The 21153-nt window shown below is 36.3% G+C and overlaps 1 protein-coding gene across 1 annotated transcript in view; it reads left to right on the top strand.

Annotated features, from left to right (window-relative positions):
* The first annotated feature begins 421 nt into the window (after positions 1 to 421).
* LOC130245776 (serine/arginine repetitive matrix protein 2-like) overlaps positions 422 to 21153 on the top strand; it is a 38907-nt gene continuing 18175 nt past the window's right edge. The window contains exons 1-6 of the mRNA XM_056478542.1: positions 422 to 626; positions 8367 to 8470; positions 15257 to 15375; positions 15513 to 15562; positions 16863 to 17701; positions 20605 to 20816. Of these exons, the coding sequence (XP_056334517.1) occupies positions 523 to 626; positions 8367 to 8470; positions 15257 to 15375; positions 15513 to 15562; positions 16863 to 17701; positions 20605 to 20816 (1428 nt within the window). The 5' untranslated portion in view covers positions 422 to 522. The remainder of the gene's footprint in view (positions 627 to 8366; positions 8471 to 15256; positions 15376 to 15512; positions 15563 to 16862; positions 17702 to 20604; positions 20817 to 21153) is intronic.

The raw sequence follows: 21153 nt of genomic DNA, 5'->3' as shown, positions 1-21153 counted from the left end.
AAATATATATCACAGTATTATTCTCTTCCAAACATATCTATTATTCAGTTACAATCTGAGCAGTACTGCAGCTCCAACACTCATTGGATGCAATAGTCAGATCACACTGCAGCAAACTAAAGTTGCTTCTTTTCATGACTGCTTGTATTTGTTTCTCTCCCTCATTTTTTTCATTCTGTACTTGGCTAGCAGGAGTGTCGGCCTCTGCAGTGCTGCTTGGCTTGTGCTCACTGTGATAATGACTGCTGTGTTAAGGGGGTTTCAAATGCACTGAAGTCTAACCGCCCTTTATATTCGCACAATACAGCAAAAGAACTCTCGAAACAAAGACAGAATTATGTCAATAGTGCTGCTTGAATTCGGCTCCAGACAGCTTATTTCTCTCGTTTAGTCTCATGCGTCTGTGTTTAATATCAATGGTTTAGTGCTTTGCTCAGGATGCTAGTATGTTTACTTGCTGGTTATTATTAAACACACTTTTTCGACCTGTTTTGTTGTTTTATTCTCTCTCTAGTGTCTGTGATGGAAACGCAAACGGAGAAAGGATCCCAGCAGCTAATTCATGTGGAGTTTAAGGAGGACGCTTTGAGCTACATGGAGAAACTGCTCCTGAAAAAACACCGCAGGTTAGCACTCGACACGGCACACTTTATAACCCAACAGACACGCATTGAAGTAGAGCATTACAAGCTTCATTTACCTTCGCAGGCCTCAATTTAGGCCCATTTGAGATCAATTAAAGACTTATGGCTGCTAATTACACAGCTTCACCTTTAAGTTGTGGCACCACAGAGCAACTGGAATTTATTGAGCTAATCAGCCGTAAAGGGTTTTGTAGTATTGTTTTGACTTTGCAAAATCTTCCTTAAAAATTTACTCTGGATTTGTTCCAAAATCTACAGTAGTAGTGCTGCATGTGTAGGGAGCGTTTGAAGGCACTGAATTATATGGGGCACCACGCTGACTTCTAAGATGGATTGTTTTGGTATTCTAAAGCAGCACAGAGTGCAAGAACAGAGCTGCGAACAATGACATTTTGGATTTCTCCTCACTAAAATCAATAAGTACACTGTATTTTTTATATTTCTTATCATTTGAAAAAGTTTTTTTGGCTTCATGTCAATGTTTCTGATGGTATGATTCACATTGTAGCTGGTTATTTTGGTTCATTAAGTTTTAACATTTTTAAGAACTAAGTGGGGAAAACAAACTAAATAAAAGGTGGGTGGGTACTGATGCAGTATTGTAGAAAGCAATCCAAGAATACATTGCGACAAGCTAAATGAATATAAAACATTATAAAAATATTATATAAACTTGAAGAAAAAAAATAAACAAGCAAAATTCATATAAAATGGAATTAAAAAAATGAATGAATGAATGAATAAATGAATGAATGAATAAATAAATAAATTATTTTAAAAATATATCTGTCAGAGTTTATAAATAATAAAAAATGACTGGACACTTTTCCAAGAAAACACTGCAACAAGCTAAATTAATATAAAAGATAATCAAATTATAATATAAACTAGAAAAAAAACTAGCAAAATTCATATAAAAGGGAATTAAAATGAATAAATGAATGAATGAATGAATAAACAAATAATATATTTATCTGTCAGAGTTTATAAATAATAAAAAATGACTGGACACTTTTCCAAGAAAACACTGCGACCAGCTAAATGAATATAAAAGATAATCAAATTATAATATAAACTAGAAAAAAAAACTAGCAAAATTCATATAAAAGGGAATTAAAATGAATAAATGAATGAATGAATGAATAAACAAATAATATATTTATCTGTCAGAATTTATAAATAATAAAAAATGACTGGGTACTTTTCCAAGAAAACACTGCGACCAGCTAAATGAATATAAAAGATTATAAAATTATAATATAAACTAGAAAAAAAAACTAAACCAGCAAAATTCATATAAAATGGAATTAAAATGAATGAATGAATGAATGAATAAATACATACATAAATAAATGAATGAATAAATAAATAAATGAATAAATAAAAAAATATATATTTATCTGTCTGAATTTATAAATAATACAAATTGACTGGATAGTTTTCCAAGAAAACACTCTGACAAGCTAAATGAATGTAAACGATTCTAAACATATAATGAATACAGTGCTCAACACTTGAAACCATTTTGAAAATGAATATTTTTATCAATTTCTCAGAAAATAAATGTAATATTTTGGTGCATTTAAACAAAACAGATTTATTAAACAGATATATTTATTAAAATATTAATATTAGTCACCGAACATCTTTAGAAATAGAAAGATAATAAATACACTTAAATTCGTGGGAACTCCAAAATTTCAAAACAGTTTTACTACATTCTTTATTTCTCTTGAATTATGCTCTTTTTACATTTAAAAAAAAAAATAAAAAATTTCCCTAACATATAAATTCGGGTATACTCATTTTGGACCATTATCATATGTTTTTTTTTTTTTAGATTAGCTCCAGATTTGGCTTCAGTATTGACTATATTTTATATGAACAAATGTATAATATTGTAAAGCTACCTATAGAAAATGTACATTTAAATGAGAGATTTGGGAGGGGTGTACTCATACTACCTGAAAAAAGTCTTGTCGTCTATCCAAGTTTTAGGAACAACAAATAATAACTTGACTTCTAGTTGATCATTTGGTATCAGAAGTGGCTTATATGGAAGGCAAAGGCATCTAGATCAGAGTTTCCCAACCCTGTTCCTGAAGGCACTCCAACAGTACACATTTTCATTCTCTCTCTAATCAAAGACACCTGAAACAACTCATCAGAACATTAGAAGAGACTCCAAAACCTGAAGTTAATGGGTCCGATGAAGGAGACATCCAAAACATGAACTGTTGGTGTGCCTCCAGGAACAGGGTTGGGAAACACTGCTCTAGATTATGCTTATTTTACCAAAATAAAATATGTTAATGTCTTGATTTTTAATTATTTAATTATGACAGTAAAGTCTGACTTTGCTTAGACAAAAGTCTTGTCAATTAACAGAAGTACATTAACAGAAATAATGTACAGTATAGAATATAAAGTCATGGTGCAGTGGAAACAGAATTATTATTGTGTTTGACTCCCATGAGCTTGGAGGACTGCATCCATACATCTCTGCAATGACTCAAATCACTTATTAATAAATTCATCTGGAATGGCAAAGAAAGCGTTCTTGCAGGACTCCCAGAGTTCATCAAGATTTTTTGGATTCATCTTCAATGCCTCCTCCTTCATCTTACCCCAGACATGCTCAATAATGTTCATGTCTGGTGATTGGGCTGGTCAATCCTGAAGAATCCTACTTTTGCTTTCTTTGCTTTCACGAATAGGCTGAAGTATGAGAAGAAGCGCTATCCTGCTGAAGAATTTGCCCTCTTCTGTGGTTTGTAATGTAATGGGCAGCACAAATGTCTTGATACCTCAGGCTGTTGATGTTGCCATCCACTCTGCAGATCTCTTGCTCGCCTCTATATTGAATGTAACCCATATATATTACATATGTATAAACATGTAATAACTATTTGCAAATGCTTAATAAATAATTCATAGTTTGCAGTTATTATAAAGTGCATAGAAATAATAAACAAGAAAGTTCAAGATCAGCCATTAAGAAGGCTCTGTTTCAATTAGTGCACTGCCTTTGAAGACAGCTCCCTATGTACAGGCAGCACGCTAACTTTTGAACCAGAGCCATTGAAATGGTTGTTCTACTCCCCAAAAGACTGCAACACTCGCCTACGAAATGAGAAAGCCTGACAAAAGGCAGAAAAACACACAGCATCTGCAAACCCTCCTAAGTGCTTTGAACCATCTCTGGCTTCTTGAGCGTTACAGTATCTGTGGCAGCGGTATGATGGAATTTAGGTCGGCTATTCAACAAGCCTCTAATTGTGAATCCGTCAAATTGCCTTCTTTTGAGGCTGGTGTGAAGAATCGCGGAGCAGGAAGCTGGATTTCTGTGTGTGTGTGTGTGTGTGTGTGTTTTGGATTTTTAGGAGGAGGGCAGACGTGTGGCCCAGGGCTGATGCTCACACTCTGGAGGAATGGAGTGTGTGATAGGGGTGTCTAATCCCTTCATACACTTACAAACACACACATACACACACAATGAGGGAAGCAGGTTGTCCTGCTGAAGCAGCAAGTGCGAAAGAAAGGAAGAGAGAGACTCGTGTTTGGGAAGACAGAAGGCTGATGGCTTTGCTGCTAATGTGTTTGTGTGGTAAATCACCGGTAAATGGAGGGGAAAAGTATAAAGGGCTAAACCTGTGGGTCAGGGGAATCTGGATATGCTGAGATTTATTCGTCAGCAGGAAGTGTGGGTCATCAATTTCCTTCAGTGCGCTTCATCGGTTATATTGGATTGAAATGATGTCACTTTCCTTGCTTACACTGTATGCATGCTTTGTTGAAACTGCTTTAGTGTTTAATTTGTATAATGCGAGTCAAAGACATGTTAAATATATGATCACATATGATAGGAAAGACATTAAAATATAATAAAATATATATAATGTTAAAAAAGAAATCTGTTTTTAACAGTCTGCATGCTGTCTGTTCATTAAAGAATAACAATTAGAACTGTAAAGCAGCATAGCTGTTTTCAACATTGATGATGATAGGAAATATTTTTCTACGCATCATTATAATCAAATGCTTTTTTTAGGATCAAGTGAGCCTAAAAACTGGGGCAATAAGGCTAAAACTTCAGCTTTGACATCATAGGGATACTTATCAGGGTAACTGCAGGGTCTTCATTTTTCTTAAAATGTCTTTTAGAATTTTAAAATTTTAGACCTTAGAAAAGGTTTGTAGGCCTTAAACCATTTTAAACTGGTCTTAATTTTCCTATGTCCATTTAAAGTTACCCAATCAGCTGTCCAATCACTAACATTCCATCTTGATAAAAGTTTTAACAAAAGTTTATTTATTAATGATACTTTTTTACAAAAACATTTGTTTATAATGGTTATTTACTGGGCCATTAGAAAAATTCCTTTTCGTTTAGCCTCGTTAAATTTAGCCTCTCTGAAATTTCATTCATAATGGTCTTAAAAAGATCTTAAAAAGCCTTACATTTGACTTGATGAAACCTGTAGAAACCCTGCTTATATTTATACAGTATGTTGTAAAAGTAACATTTGTAATAATGTTTCACATTATTACTATATTTTTAATAAAAGGTATACTGCCGTGATTAGGATAGGAAAGGCAAGTTTATCTACATCGCACATTTCATACACAAAGTGCTTTACATAAACAAGAATAAAAAGAAAAACAACAAGTTAAAATAACAAAGAATAAAAGTGATTAAAACAGATTAAAATGTGTTAAACATGTTTAAAATGAATAAAAAAGAAAAGAAAGAAAGACACAAGGAGAGATAAGAGACATCTTACCAGTCAATGATTTTTTTATATGTGAAGTGTATTTATAAATTATTTTTGAGAGGAGCACGTGCTTTTGCACATACCCATATTAACCATAACATGATTTACCAATCAGATGAATCCAAACTCACTATAAATAACCAGATTTTCTTACCTTATGCCGAGTTCAGACTGCATGATTTTCAAAGTAGTCATGTCACGGATGTTTTCACACTGCATGACTATCTTGACTAGCATTCCGTCAGTGCTGTGTTTACACTGCAAGATGAATCAGCGACAGGGTTTCACACTGCATGACTTTAAAATAGGAAGAATCACAGACAACTTTGTCTAAACTACATTTCACAACCAAACACACGTGAGAAGTGACATGGAAACAATGCAAGATCACGTAGTATATCTTTTGTTAATTACATAATGAAAAAGAAACCTTAAGTGGGGTAGAAATGTATTCTGCTCACCTGGCTTTTGAAGGGAATTAGCAATTTCTCTCAGTTGTGGTATAGCTCAGATGACACGTCAAACAGGCTCCTGACAAATTTCCACTAGTTTTTTCTCCATTTCTTGGGTCCAAATAAACAGAAAATTTGCGTTTTTAACTTCTCCCCCAGTCTTCCGCTGTCCTGCAGATACCCACACTAGTGGATGCTGCTCTATCATTGGCTTTAGGTAATCGCAGATGTTATTTTCAGTCAGAACTCATTTCACACGGCATGATTTAAATCGCTGACAGCTCCAGATATTTAGCATGCCAGATATCTCACGGGCGTCCGTGACTCATCGCCGATTCTCTCAGATCGCGTCTTTGATAAGTCATACAGTGTGATTGTTACTCACGTGAACGAGAACCGATTTGCCTGTGTTTCAGGCATTTGTTGGCGATTTCTCAAAACCTGTCGCTGAGTCAATATCGAGGATAAAAATCATGCAGTCTCAACTCGGCATTAGTTATCTTCGTTTTGAAGAATCCACCCATCCACCCCTACTCCCTCTTTCCTATATTAATCCAGGATATGGCGGCACGGTGGCTCAGTGGTTAGCACTGTCGCCTCACAGCAAGAACGTCACTGGTTGGAGTTCTGACTGGGCCAGTTGACGTTTCTGTATGGAGTTTGCATGTTTTCCCTGTGCTTGCGTGGGTTTCCACCGGGTACTCTGGTTTCTTCTCACAGACCAAAGACATGCGCTATAAGTGATTTGAATAAACCAAATTGCCACCATATATGAGCATTTAGTACTAAGCTTTCAATGCACAAACTTTAATAATCATAGAACAGAGGAGCTCTCGAGACCTACCTGAGCTCAGACTCCCTTCTCACCCTACGAAAAAAGAGTGACCCCCGGGCTCGAGGATCTTCTAAACTCAAGCTTTATTATCAATCATCAGCTTGGTGTGAACTCTAGAAGTTTATTTGATTTGATCCTTAAGATCAGGCGTGCCCAAACTTTTTCTTATGAAGGTCAAAAAATCAAACTTGATTGAGGCTAGTGAGCTGAGGGTAACTGTAGTTGGCATGGGTAATTTCCTAATAAATTTAATAATGTTTAAAAATAACTAGAAAACTATGCTTTATATTAACTAATATAATGTTTTTTACTTTTTATAATGAACTTGTTATGCTAAAAACAAAAATAAACTCATTTACAACAGAATGGAGTTACACTAGTCTTTATCTTGATTTCCTCACCGATGTCTTCTGCATAATCTGTCTAGTGACAGTATTTGCATTTTAAAAACTCAGATTCATTTACATTTAATTTAAATATTTAATTTCTGTTTGCTTTTTTGTTGTAGCTCAGCAATAAAACAAACAAACAAAAAACATTACATCAAATTAGAAATGACTATGTTAAAGGTTTTCGCCCCAACCTTCTCCATCATTCTCAGATGGGATGGTGGGCCAAATCAAAGGTTACAATAGGCCAACTTTGGCCGCGGGCCCTGCTTTAGACATTGGGAAAGAGAGTGTGTTAATGTTTGAAATTATTCATATTAATGTTATGAAAAAGATTTTATTGTTACCATAATTATTGTTTTAGGTATTATTTTTGCAAATATATCTTATTTTAACTATATTTGCTATGTTTATGTATTTAAGCAAGCAAATAAATAAATAAATAAACAAACAAATGTAAACTCTTCACTGATTTTGTGTCTTAAAAGCCACATAAAATAAAGACACACTAGATCAGTGGTCATCAAACTTGTTCCTGGAGGTCCAGTGTCCTGCATATTTTAGCTCCAACCATTATCAAACACACCTGAACAAGCTAATCAAGGTCTTACTAGGTATACTTGAAACACCCAGGCAGGTGTGTTGAGGCAAGTTGGAGCTAAACCCTGCAGGGCACCGGACCTCCAGGAATGAGATTGGTGACCCCTGTTGTAGATGATATGAGAACACTACATCATACATACATAAATAACAAATTATGAGCAGTAAAATAATCATAATGTCACCACGTAATTGAGTGCATTTCTGTCCCAAATGCTGTCTTAAAATTCCCAAGTGTGACCAGCCTTACCTTGTCGAAGAGCTTAACTTTATATCACTAAAACTATTTTTATAGATCTTTTTATTTATTACTAACAGGTCAACTGTGCAGTCAGACAGGCCACCGGCTGCTTTTGAAAAGGTGTGGATATACACATTCCTAAAATAATGCAGGGCAGGACTTTTTGATGCTTTTATACATCAGCAATTGATTGGATTGTGAAAATTGAAAAGAAGTGAAACATGTCAGGCTATTACATTACTGGTTAATAATGTTTTTCCCTACTGGGGACAGATTTTTCCGAGGTGGATAAAGCTATTACCAAAGTGCTGTGCTGTGCTGAAATGTTGTTTATTTATAGTAGCACCGTTGAGCAAAGGCAGCCTGATTAATTATCCTCAAATTTCTGAGTGTGATTTACTGAGAACAGTGTTATTTTCTCTTCCTTTAGAGGACAAATTGAAGAATTTCAGCCCCGGTCTGTCATCCAGTGCCGGCCAGATCCACACTCACCTCTTACAACAGAGATGGACGAACTGAATCAAAAACTGACTGGTACGAAGCATTACATAATACAGACGCATACACTAAACAGCAACATTAACATTCTGGGTTTTTTTGTACAATAGATTATCTAAATTATATCTGCAGGCAGCAATTAAATGGGTTCAAGTTATATTAAAAGGTATTACTTTTGACATTTAGCAGTCAGGTACCAGCTTAAGCAGTGAACAAAAAGACATTTAGGCGTTTTAACAAAGACAAACTTTGTTGTTTTTAAACGATTATAACACTTTTAGTACCTCTATGACCTGATAACCATAAAGTTTGTATGTTTTTGTAGAATCATATGAAACCAACAAAGGCTCATTCTGAAAACGTAGCTCTAAATACATTTCTGGAGATCGCGAATTATGTAGCCAGAGGTACATATGGCTGCATTTCGTCTTTAAAATGAATGCTATGGGGCTGTATGATGCCGTTCCTTGAGACGTTCTAGAAAGCAGCTAAAACAAAAACAGAAGCCAAAAAATAAAATAAACAAGTAAATAACAGAGTGAGAATGTGGTAAAATCTGAAAACGTGGTAAAAATCAGGCTGCCGCAAGGGCCTTTCTTTTTCTGGATTGCTTTTGAAAACACTGTCTGTTGGGTTTAGGGAAGAGGGTGGGCGCTGGTCAATCGGTGCTTTTTAAAACACTAACGGTTGGGTTTCGGTAAGGAGGAGGGTGGGTCAGTCGATCGGTCGGTCAGTCAGTCGACGGCGGCATCTCATGGATTTGAGAAAAGCAGGCGCTTTTCTTTTTCTGGATTGCTTTTCAAACACTGTCGCGTACACAGCGGCTTCAAGGAGATTTGTGAAAACAAAAACTGCAAAAAAAAAAAAAAACGTAGCTCCTGGGACATATTTGGCGCTCTCTAGAAGTGTATATAGGAGTACGTTTTCAGAATGAGCCTGGGTTGAAAATATTTATTGCAGGTACTAATTCTAGTCTTTCACAGGATCTTGAGTGATCTTAGCCACATTTTTACAGAATGATTTTGAGAGAGAATAGAACTAAAAAAGTTTAACAATATATATAATAACATATATATATACAAATAATATAAACACAGTAAAAACATAAATATTATTGTTTTATTTTATCTTTGTTAAACATATATTCTATATGATGCTTTACAATAATATATTTGTGTACACACATTAGATTAGATTAGATCTAACATGAAACCAGTACCTCATTTGAATTCAAACGTATTATCTTTCTATTCCAAAAGACGTTAGGTGACTGTTGCAACCAGGATCATTCTGAGAACGTAGCCCTAAATACATTTCTGGAGATCGTGAATCATGTAACCAGAAGTTCGTATGGCTGCATTTTGTCTTTAAAACGAAAGCTACGGGGTGGTATGACGCCGTTCCTTTCCCCGCTTACCAGCTGACCGCCTACTTCTATGTGGACGGCTTTACTGCTGTTACCAGTTTGTCCAGTAGCTCGCCATGTATGTCAGTGGACTTGAGATGCAGAGAGGTGTTGACTACGAAGACAGAGTTCAAGTCCGGAGAATAACGGTTCCAGAAAGCGGGTAAGACAAAAACAGAAGCCAAAAAATAAACAAACAAGTAAATAACAGGGTGAGAATGTGGTAAAATTTGAAAACGTGATAAAAATCAGACGAAGGCTTTTCTTTTTCTGCATTGCTTTTCAAAACGTGTCGGTTGGGTTTAGGGAAGTGGGTGAACGGGTCGATCTTCGCTTTTGAAAACACTGTCGGTTGGGTTTGGGGAAGGAGGATGATGGGTCAGTCAGTCAGTGAGTCAGTTGACAGGGGCCTCTGGTGGATTTATGTAAGAAGAGCAGGCGCAAATGGCACCCACGAGACAAATTTGAGATCTGAAAAAGCATACACAGCGGCCTCTGGTGGATTTCTGAAAACAAAAATTGCAAAAAACATACCTCCTGGGACATATTTGGCGCTCTCCAGAAATGTATATAGTGGTACGTTTTCAGAATGAGCATAGGTTGGACCAAAGTCTTATTTTAATGAATATAAACGTTTAATTAAACTGCTTTATTAAAATACATCAATATATATTGTCTGTATTCACTGAAAAGTTGATAACAATATTCATTTTCAAAAAAGGGTGTACATAATAAATAAATCATAATGAGTAAATCTGTGATGTGCAGATTCTGTGTGGGCCTATAGTGATTGGTGGCAGTTTTGTACATGCCAGCAGGTGTGATTCACAAAGATCCACACAAGTACATCCCCTCCCCCCTCTCAAAAAAAAAAGTTGTAGACTGAGTTGAGCGAGTGACTGCAGAGGGCAGCTTGGATCCATCACTGCGTCCCTGAAGGGTAATCACAGAGCTCTTATTACACTGGAGGAGGCCGGGCGTCTGACAGAGCACTCCGACAGCTGATTGAGAGAAGTTTCTTTGCTGCTGCTGGGAGGCCAGTTGATCACAGCTGTCAAAGAACTGACCACCTTCAGCTTCTCCCAACAGCTGCGTGATGAGCACTAGCTCTCCTCATCCACACCAGCTCAAGTCTCTCACATCTTTTCTAAAAAAAAAAACATGATCCTGATGCTGGCGTACTTTTCACTCACTTTTTCAAACTCAGAGGTGTCTGTCTGAGCATTCGTCAGATTTCGTTTTTTTTTTTTCTGGCCGTTCAATCTCACCATGCTTGTCTTGAATCATCTTTCATTTAACAAGATGAAATGACATCTGCTAAACGATTTCCCTTCTCCAATAATATATATAGTATATATAGAATGTAAACAAAGTAAGTCTCTCATAAAATATATATATATACTAAAAGGCCTAAAATATTACTTTACAAATTATACTTTACATAAATCATATTAACATTTGCATAGTATTCATGACGATTAATGTAATTTACCTAAAAATGAAATAAATTTATACATATTTAGACAGATTTACAGTGCCCAGCATAAATGAGCACCCCTTACAGGTCTCTCTTTAAAATATGAAACGCATTCCTGATGCTTTCGTAGTTTTTACTCACTTTTTCAAACTTTTTTTTCTGTTTTTTCTGACTTTTTTGCTATTGCAAGGGGATATATCATTAATAATCATTGGCAGGAATTAAATTAAATCATTAATTAGTTTGTTTCTGTTTGAGAGTTTTATCAGAAAAATATACATCGTTTAATGGTGAATTATTTATGATTCATTAGCTTTGAAAAGGTTGAGTTACTTATTCTCATTAAGACTGCATTTATTTGACTGGAAATGTGGTAATACAGCAAAATATTGTTACAATTTAAGATAACTTTTTCTTTTTTATAATATATTTTAAAATATTGAAATTTCAGCATCTTTCAAAGGGAATTGATTCTTTACAAATAATTTTCTGATTTAATAGATTGTTCAAAAGAAAGGCATAAATACAGTGCATGTGGAAAGTATTGATAGCGCTTCACTTTTTCCAAAAAAATTTCTATTACAGTCTTATTCCAAAATGGATTATATTAATTGATTTCCTCAAAATTCTACACAAAATACCCCATAATGACAATGTGAAACAAGATTTTTTGAAATAGTTTCAAATGTTTTTAAAATAAAACCCTGAAAAATCGCATGTACAGAAGTATTCACAGCCTTTGCTCAAGACTTTGTTGGGCTCTGGCTGGGTCACTCAAGGACATTTACCGAGTTGGTGTGAAGCCTATCCATTGATATATTGGCGGTGTGCTTCCTGCTGGAAGATGAACTGTTGCCCCAGTCTGAGGTCAAGAGCACTCTGAAGCAGATTTTCATTCAGGATGTCTCTGTACATTGCTGCAGTCATATTTCCCTCTATCCTGACTAGTCTTCCAGTTCCTGCTGCTGAAAAACATCCCCACAGCATGATGCTGCCACCACCATGCTTCACTGTAGGGATGGTGTTAGCCTGGTGATGAGCGGTGCCTGGTTTTCTACAAACATAACGCCTGGCATTCACTCCAAAGCGTTCAGTTTTAGTCTCATCAGACTAGAGAATTTTGTTTCTGATGGTCTGAGAGTCCTTCAGATGCCTTTTGGCAAATTCCAGGTGGGGAGTGACTACTGTCTGGCCACTCTACCATACAGGCCTGATTGGTGGATTGCTGCACAGATGGTTGTCCTTCTGTAAGGTTCTCCTCTCTCCACAGAAGGAACGCTGGAGCTCAGACAGAGTGATCATCAGGTTATTAATCACCTCCGGCGGCCAGCTCTAGAAAGAGTCTCGGTGGATCCAAACATATTCCACTTACGGATGATGGAGGCCACTGTGCTCATTGGAACTTTCAGAGCAGCAGAAATTTTTCTGTGACCTTGCCCAGCCTTGTGCCTCAAGACAATCCTGTCTCGGAGGTCTACAGACAATTCCTTTGTCTTCATGCTTGGTTTGTGCAACCCTGGGACCTTATATAGACAGGTGTATGCCTTTTCAAATTAACTGAATTCACCACAGATGAACTCCAATTAAGCTGCTGAAACATCTCAAGAATGATCAGTGGAAACAGAATGTACTTGAGCTCAATTTAGAGCTTCACTGCAAAGGCTGTGAATACTTCTGTACATGTGATTTTTCAGCTTTTTTATTTTTAATAAATTTGCAACAATTTCAAAAAAATCTTTTTTTCACATTGTCATTATGGGGTGTGATTTTGTGTGTAGAATTTTAAGGAAATTATTTAATCCATTTTGGAATAAGGCTGTAACACAAAAAATTTGGAAAAAGTGAAGCACTATGAATACTTTACGGATGCACTGTAAAAAAAAAAAAAGACTAAATGAATGAATTAAAACTTAAATCAATAAATAAATGCATAAAATTTTGTACAATATAAATGTCTTCACTCTTATTTTTGATACATTTATACTGCCTTTCTGAATGAAAAACATAATTAAAATATTCATTCATTCATTCATTTTCTTTTTGGCTTAGTCCCTTTATTAATCAGGTGTCGCCACAATGAACCGCTAACTTATCTAACATATGTTTTATTCAGTGGTTACCCTTCCAGCTGCAACCCATCACTGGAAAACACCCATGCATTCTCATTCATTCACACACATACACTACTGTGGATTGTGGGGGAAACCGGAGCACCTGGAGGAAACCCATGCCAACACGGGGAGGACATGCAAACTCCACACAGAAATGCCAATTGACCCAGCCGTGGCTTGAACCAGCAACCTTCTTGCTCTGAGGCAATCAGTGGCCACCGTGACGCCCTTTATTAAAATATTATCATTTATTATATATATATATATATATATATATATATATATATATATATATATATATATATATATATATATATATATATATATATAAAATATTTAAATATTGTATTTATATTACTGTTTTTTAATCTAATTTTATTTTTAAAAAATTTTGAAAGTAAAATAATATGCATGAATGGATCATACAAACCAGGGGCATTTTTTCAGAAAGTAAATGGGATTTTTTTTGTGTCTTCAAAATGCAAACAAATAAACAAAACTAATAAATATAAAAGTACAAATAATGTTTGTTATGGCCTAGGCTGAAATAATTGCTAAAATAGTTTATTATTTCTTTATGATGACCAAATGACCCAACTTTTACCTCACTAGCTATTAATATTATTAGTAGTTTATTAAGCAAGTAGTGTTAGTAAATGGTTTGTTAATAACATGAATTGCGACCTAAACTTAAGTGTTACCAATAAAAGTCTTTGTGATCTTTGTTTTTAATGAAGTTCCAGACCACACGAGTAAGTTGTGACTCTATTTAATGAGATTGAAAGTAAGTTGTTGCTGTGCTGACTATAATTGGACCTGACAGTAATGTTGCACAACACAAATATGAGCAAATGGTTTTATCATGTGGTCACCATTGATTTATCTGTTACTACTGATTGTTTAACATGCATTTATGCATTTTTAACCTAAATTCCAACAGTGTTTATCTATGAAATATGTAGGTTGTCAACATACATACAGTATATTACATTGTTGTGCACACAGCTGTCACAGCAAACTTTTACATTTTTTTTTATGTGCAGTCTGCAATCTGCCAAGGGGCAGAAAATAGACCGAAATTAACCTATTATTTCTAATTGTTTATGTTTTTTATACAAAAAAATGAAAGCATAGCATTATGACAGGATTTCAAAATACAGTACAAAATAAACAAAAGGGCAGTTCATGACCTCTTTAATGTTCAAGTTTTCTTGTTGCCAAAATCTTGACATTCACACACAGGATTGATCAGTCCAAATAAAGAGCTGTGCTATAAACTTTGAAAAATACCTTCTAAATGACAAGAACCCGATCTCCATCATCCCTTGGGGTCCGGCTCATCTGCATTAAGAGAGTAAAGATTGTGAGAAAGCACCGGCGTGGACATCAGCCTTCATTAACACAGCTGTTGTTTCTGCAGTATTTGCTGATTAGCAGAGTGATGGGAACTTCAAACTGTGTCGGATAAGCAAATAATCCCTGCATTCTGTCAGATTACTACAATATTGTTTTAATTCATAAATTAGAAACATAACACCTTTAAATTTGAATGTACTTTGCTGCAGTTATAGCAAATAATGAAGGATTTGAATTGTGGAATGATATGCCTCCTTTACACAATGCTATCAAATCAAGTCCCATTCTATTTTATTTATTTTTTAACCTGAAATATTGGTTCATGAATCATTTGTTTTTTGCTGATCTGTCACTCTGCATTATGAATAAACACAGGCATTTACAGCAGTAAGGCCATACTGATCTTTCCTCTGATTTAATTTCAGTGTTTAACTCTAAACATAAATCTTTTTTACTTCATCTCTGATTTGCAGCAGAGCGCATGGAGTTGCATAAATACTTTACCTCTCTCTTCACGATCACTCCCACTGAGCATGATGGGAAAGCGGGCAGCCCTGCAAAGTCATGTGTGAGCATCGTACAGTTAGATGAGGTAATTCTAAACCCCAGTCTCTGTAATGGACTGCTGGATGCTGGCCTGCTAATGACTCCTCAATGCTGTTACCTCATACTTTTTATTCTATTGCTTCTCACATTGTTTGTTTTTGTTTTCACTTTAAATTTTTTCAGATGGATGCAGACAGATCTTTTGGAGTCACGCAGGGAAATGAGAGCAAAATGTAAGAAACTTAAGATCAAGGCGAAAAACTGAAACTTTCTGAAAGGAAGTGACAGAATAGTTCACAGTTGGAGTGTTGTTTTAAAGCAGGAATATAATTGACAAAGCTGTTTTTTTCTAAATTCAAAACTGACACAAATACAGTGTCTTGTAAACATTTACATCTGTATCTGCAAAAAACAACCCAGGCTCATTCTGATTTCGTACCCCTATATACATTTCTAGAGAGCGCCAAATACATCTCAGGAGCTACGTTTTTTTTTTTTTTGCCGTTTTTGCGAATCCACAAGACGTCGAGTGCCATTCGCGCCTGCTCTTCTTGCGTAAATCTACCAGAGGCCACTGTCGACTGACTGACTGACTAACTGACTGACTGACCGACCAACGATAACCCCCCACCCAGCCCCTTCCCTAAACCGGAGGATGTTTTTAAGATAAGCCGAAGATGTTTTTTTCTATTTTCAGAGTTCTCTTTAGTTATTTAGAGGTGTGGAGGGATTAGTTAGCGGGTGTTTAATTTGTTATTTTCTTTGATTTGGCACTGCTTATTTTCCTTCCCTCTATCAGGTTTGTTTCAATTGATTTGTTTGCTTATTTTGCATTTATTATAAACATTTGTAAATATACTTTGGGTAATTAAATATAATTTTTTTTTCTTTATCTTTACTGTAAATAAAGTGAACCACTTTTTGCCTTGTCCGTTGTCTGTGTCATCCATAGCAGCTAATGTCTCAGGGGAATTTTTTAAAATATTGGGTTGTCATAATGTCATTATGTTTAGCCCTTTTCATCCTCCGAGCCACACTGGGCGTAACACCAACCGGTAGTGTTTTAAAAAGCACCAATTGACCAGTAAACCCACACACTTCCCTAAACCCAATCAATAATGTTTTAAAAAAGCACCGATTGACCAGCGCCCACCCACTTCAAAACAGTTTTATTCATTAAAATTGGAATCATTCTTCATCGGACTCAAACCCTGTTGTTGCCATCAGCTCTTCTCTGCGTCTTAAGTCCACCAACGTAAGCGGCAAGCCACTAGACAGACTAATAACAGCGGGAAAGCCATCCATACTGAGGTAAGCTGTCAGCTGCTAGCGCGAAAAGAAACGGCATCATACTGCGTCGTAGTGTTCATTTTAAAGACAAAATTCAGCCATACATACTTCTGGCTACATAATTTGCGGTCTCCAGAAATGTATATAGGGGTACAATTTCTGAATGAGCCTGTATTGAAAAAAACTTAATTAAAATAAAGCTGACTGAGGCAGGAAGTTTCAGATATGTTTTCTTTCCTGTAGGTTTATGGCTGTTGGGAATGAAGATTTATCTGAGGGAGGAGAATTTGGCTGTTCAGTTTCTTCAACGTCCGTCTCTGAGATGGCCAAAGGCTCTTTCTTTGAACATATTTCTGACATAAAGAGTAGCTCTTTTCCTGAGATGTGGCTGCCATCGCAAGAACCTGAACAGAATTCATCTTTAATGCCAAAATCTGAAAGCTTTTCACCACTATATATGTCGACAACCTCAGAACCGTTTCTGTCAAATTCGCCAACAGTAGGCCAGAAAGTAAAACTCAATAACTTTCCAAAACCAAGCCCACAAACAAGGTCTTCTACAGCACAACAGGATGAATGCTCAGAAAGTCTGCAAAAATCATCTCCTTTGTCCCTAAAAAACAAATTAAATCAAACATTCAAAGACTCTGAGGATCATATTTCCATTATTAGCCACTCTCCTGCCAAAATACCATTTTCAAAATCTTCTCAATGTCTCTCTCCTGCATTTCATATTCCTAAACAAAGTCCAAAACCTCCAGATTTTCCATCCCCAAGATCTAGATTGGTCACCTCTCCAATCAAGCATTCAAGACCAAAACGATCTCAACCTTCTCCAGAACTTGCTATTAATTCACAAACCTCAGCACGTCCTTCGTTGTGGCCTAGAGAATCATCACAATCTGGTGTAATCTCTAATAGAAGCACACCTTCCACTTCTGTCCATGACTCCATCAGGTCTACACCAGCGATGAAATCCTCACACACTGATGAACATGATTCCCCCTTGACCTCCAAATGGTTAAAGGGCACAAGGGGGTCACCTAAAACTACAGTACTCTCCCTCCAATTGAACATGTCAGGTTAGTACTGGTATTTATAGGGGTCATAATCTGAGAAATTAAAACTTCCTCGATCTTTTAATATAGAAGAGATCAGTGTACTATGCAAACAGTCTGTAAGTTTCAGAACTCAAAAAGTTCTTGTTAGTCTAAAAACAGCTTATATTTGAGTCAGTCTGTCAAAATCACAGGTTGTGGAATGTACCATTTTATCCGACATAGGCTCATTCTGAAAATGTAGCTCTATGTACATTTCTGGAGATCGTGAATTATGTAGCCAGAAGTACGTATGGCTGCATTTCGTCTTTCAAACGAACGCTACGACGCTGTTCCTTGTCATGCTAACAGCTCACTGCTTACCTACCTATGGACGGCTTTCCCACTGTTACCAGTTTGTCCAGAAGCTCGCCATGTACGTCTGCGGACTTGAGATGCAGAGGAGTTGACCACCATGATGGGGTTTGAGTCTGGTGAAGAAGGGTTCCAGAAAGACAAGACAAAAACAAAGCCAAAAAATAAAATAAACAATTAAATAACAGGGTCGGAATGTGGTAAAATCTGAAAACGTGGTAAAAATCAGACGAGGGCTTTTCTTTTTCTGGATTATTTTTTCAGTCAGTTGGGTTTAGGGAAGTGGGTGGGCGAGTCAATCAGAGCTTTTAAAAACACTGCGGTTGGGTTTAGGCAAGGAGGAGGGTGGGTCAGTCGATAGGTCAGTCAGTCAGTGAGTCAACAGCAGCCTCTAGTGGATTTACACGTGAACAGCAGGTGTGAATAGCACTCGTGAGATAAATTTGAGATCTTAAAAAGCATACACAGCGGCCTCTGGTGGATTCGCTTAAAGAAATACTGCAAAAAACATACCTCTTGGTATTTTGCACTCTCCAGAAATGTATATAGGGGTACATTTTCAGAATGAGCCTGGGTTGATTTTATCCCATAATAGTGTGACCAAACTCCTCCTCCACAGATGTAGGTCAGTGCCCACTTCTATATAATTGCCTGTTTAGCTAAGCCCACTAATATGTAGTAAGTAAATCACTAAATAGTCAAATGTAGGTCTACATAAAAACCAAATGCTTTGAAAAAAGCAAGATACTGTGCTGTACCAAATTGTGGAAAAATGCATACTCTGCACTTCATTTCTTCTGTTTCCAACATTAGAAAAAAAGGGTAACACTTTAGTTTAGGTCACAATTCATGCTATTAACTGGCTTATTACCTGCCTATTATTTCGATATTAACTGTTCATTAGAAGTTATAAAGTATGATCTTATTGTACATCGCTAATCCTACCCCAAATCTCAACCCATCTTCTACTTTACTAACAATTAATAAACAGCTAATTAGTAGTTTATTAAGCTAGTAGTGTTAGTAAATGGTTTGTTAATAACATGAATTGCGACCTAAACTTAAGTGTTACCAATAAAAGTCTTTGTGATCTTTGTTTTTAATGAAGTTCCAGACCACACGAGTAAGTTGTGACTCTATTTAATGAGATTGAAAGTAAGTTGTTGCTGTGCTGACTATAATTGGACCTGACAGTAATGTTGCACAACACAAATATGAGCAAATGGTTTTATCATGTGGTCACCATTGATTTATCTGTTACTACTGATTGTTTAATATGCATTTTAACCGAAATCACAACAGTGTTTATGTTATCTATAAAGTATGTAGGCTGTCAAACATACTGTACGTACAGAATATTGTGCAAACAGCTGGCTGTACTTTCATTCATTCATTCGTTTTCCTATTTATCAGGGGTCACCAATGAATGAAATGAATGAAATGAATGAAACAGCAACTATTTTGGCCTATGTTTTACGCAGCAAGTGCCCTTCCAGCCGCATCCCAGCACTGGGAAACACCCATACACTCTCACATTCACAAACACACTTATACACTACAGTCAATTTAATTCATTCAATTCACCTAAAGCGAATGTCTTTGACATGTGTGGGAAACCGGAGCACCCAGAGGAAACCCACACCAACACTGGAAGAACATGCAAACTCCACACAGAAATGCCAAGTGGCCCAGCCAGGACTCAAACCAGCGACCTTCTTGCAGTGAGGCGACAGTGCTAACCACTGAGCCACCTTACAGCCTGTTGTCTTTTCAAAGTTTTGAAAAAAAAAATAATAATAATAATAATATTAATTTTATATATATATATATATATATATATATATATATATATATATATATATATATATATATATATATATATATATATATATATACATATACACCAGTGGTTTACTTTCAAGTCTGTCATCTGCCAAGAGGCAGAAATTGAACAAAAATTGCTTATTATTTCTAAACTATAATGCTTTTTGGATAAAAAAATATATGTAATGATAGCATAGCATTATGACAGGATCTCAGAATATGGTCCATAATAAACAAAAGGGCAGTTCATGACCTCTTTAATGTTCAAGTTTTCTTGTTGTGCCAAAATCTTGACATTCACACACAGGATTGGTCAGTCCAAATAAAGAGCTGTGCTATAAACTTAGAAAAATACCTTCTAAATGACAAGAACCCGATCTCCATCATCCCTTGGGGTCCGGCTCATCTGCATTAAGAGAGTAAAGATTATGAGAAAGCACCGGTGTAGACATCAGCCTTCATTCACACAGCAGTTGTTTCTGCAGTATTTGCTGACTAGCAGAGTGATGGGAACTTCAAGCTGTGTCGGATAAGCATTATTAATGCAAGAGGCAGCAGACGGAAAGCAGGGAAGAGAAACACACAAGCTCTGCTAGACTTTGGCCAGGCGGCTCGCTGCGAGCGTTAGATAAGGGCGCGTGTTTGCATCCTCATCGCAGACCTCCTGCCGAAATGTCTCCTTTCTGGCTTTCAGTTTTCTCTGCTCTGTCCTCATGGTTTCTCCTCTTTCTGTGCTTGTCATTGGTCAGATTCAGAAGAGGAAATGACAGATGAAGATGCTTGTCTGGTGCCCAGTGAGGAAGATTCATCTGATGAAGAACTGAGACGAATCACAGATAAAGATGAACAGAAGAACGCTCTTCCCTCTCCGAGTCCCACCACAACTCCTCCAGCAGAGCCCTATTTCCCTTCTCCAAACATCTTAAAGTCAGAACCAAGACTGTTCACCGGATCTACTCAGGTGAACAGAGATGTCTTTAAACTTCAGTTAACTTGAAACAGGTTACCCAAAAACTATTTAGAGGAGTTAATACAGTACTGTTCAAAAGTTTGTGGTTGAAAGGATTTCTGAGAAACATTTCTATTTCTCACTAAGGGAGCATTTATTTGGTTAAAATGCTGTAAAAACACTAATATAGGTGCTCAGGTAAAAATTTTCATTAGTACATTAGTGTCTGAACAGATTTTCTGCAGCACTGGTTCCAAGTATTTTTTTTACTATTAATTTTCCCATTAGAGATTATATTAAGGCCTTTGTTAAAGCTTTATGAGCCATGAACTAGATCAACCAGCTACAA

The sequence above is a fragment of the Danio aesculapii genome, chromosome 18, assembly GCF_903798145.1.
Source record: "Danio aesculapii chromosome 18, fDanAes4.1, whole genome shotgun sequence".
Taxonomy (NCBI): Eukaryota; Metazoa; Chordata; class Actinopteri; order Cypriniformes; family Danionidae; genus Danio; species Danio aesculapii.
This window is presented reverse-complemented; position numbering and strand designations above follow the sequence as displayed.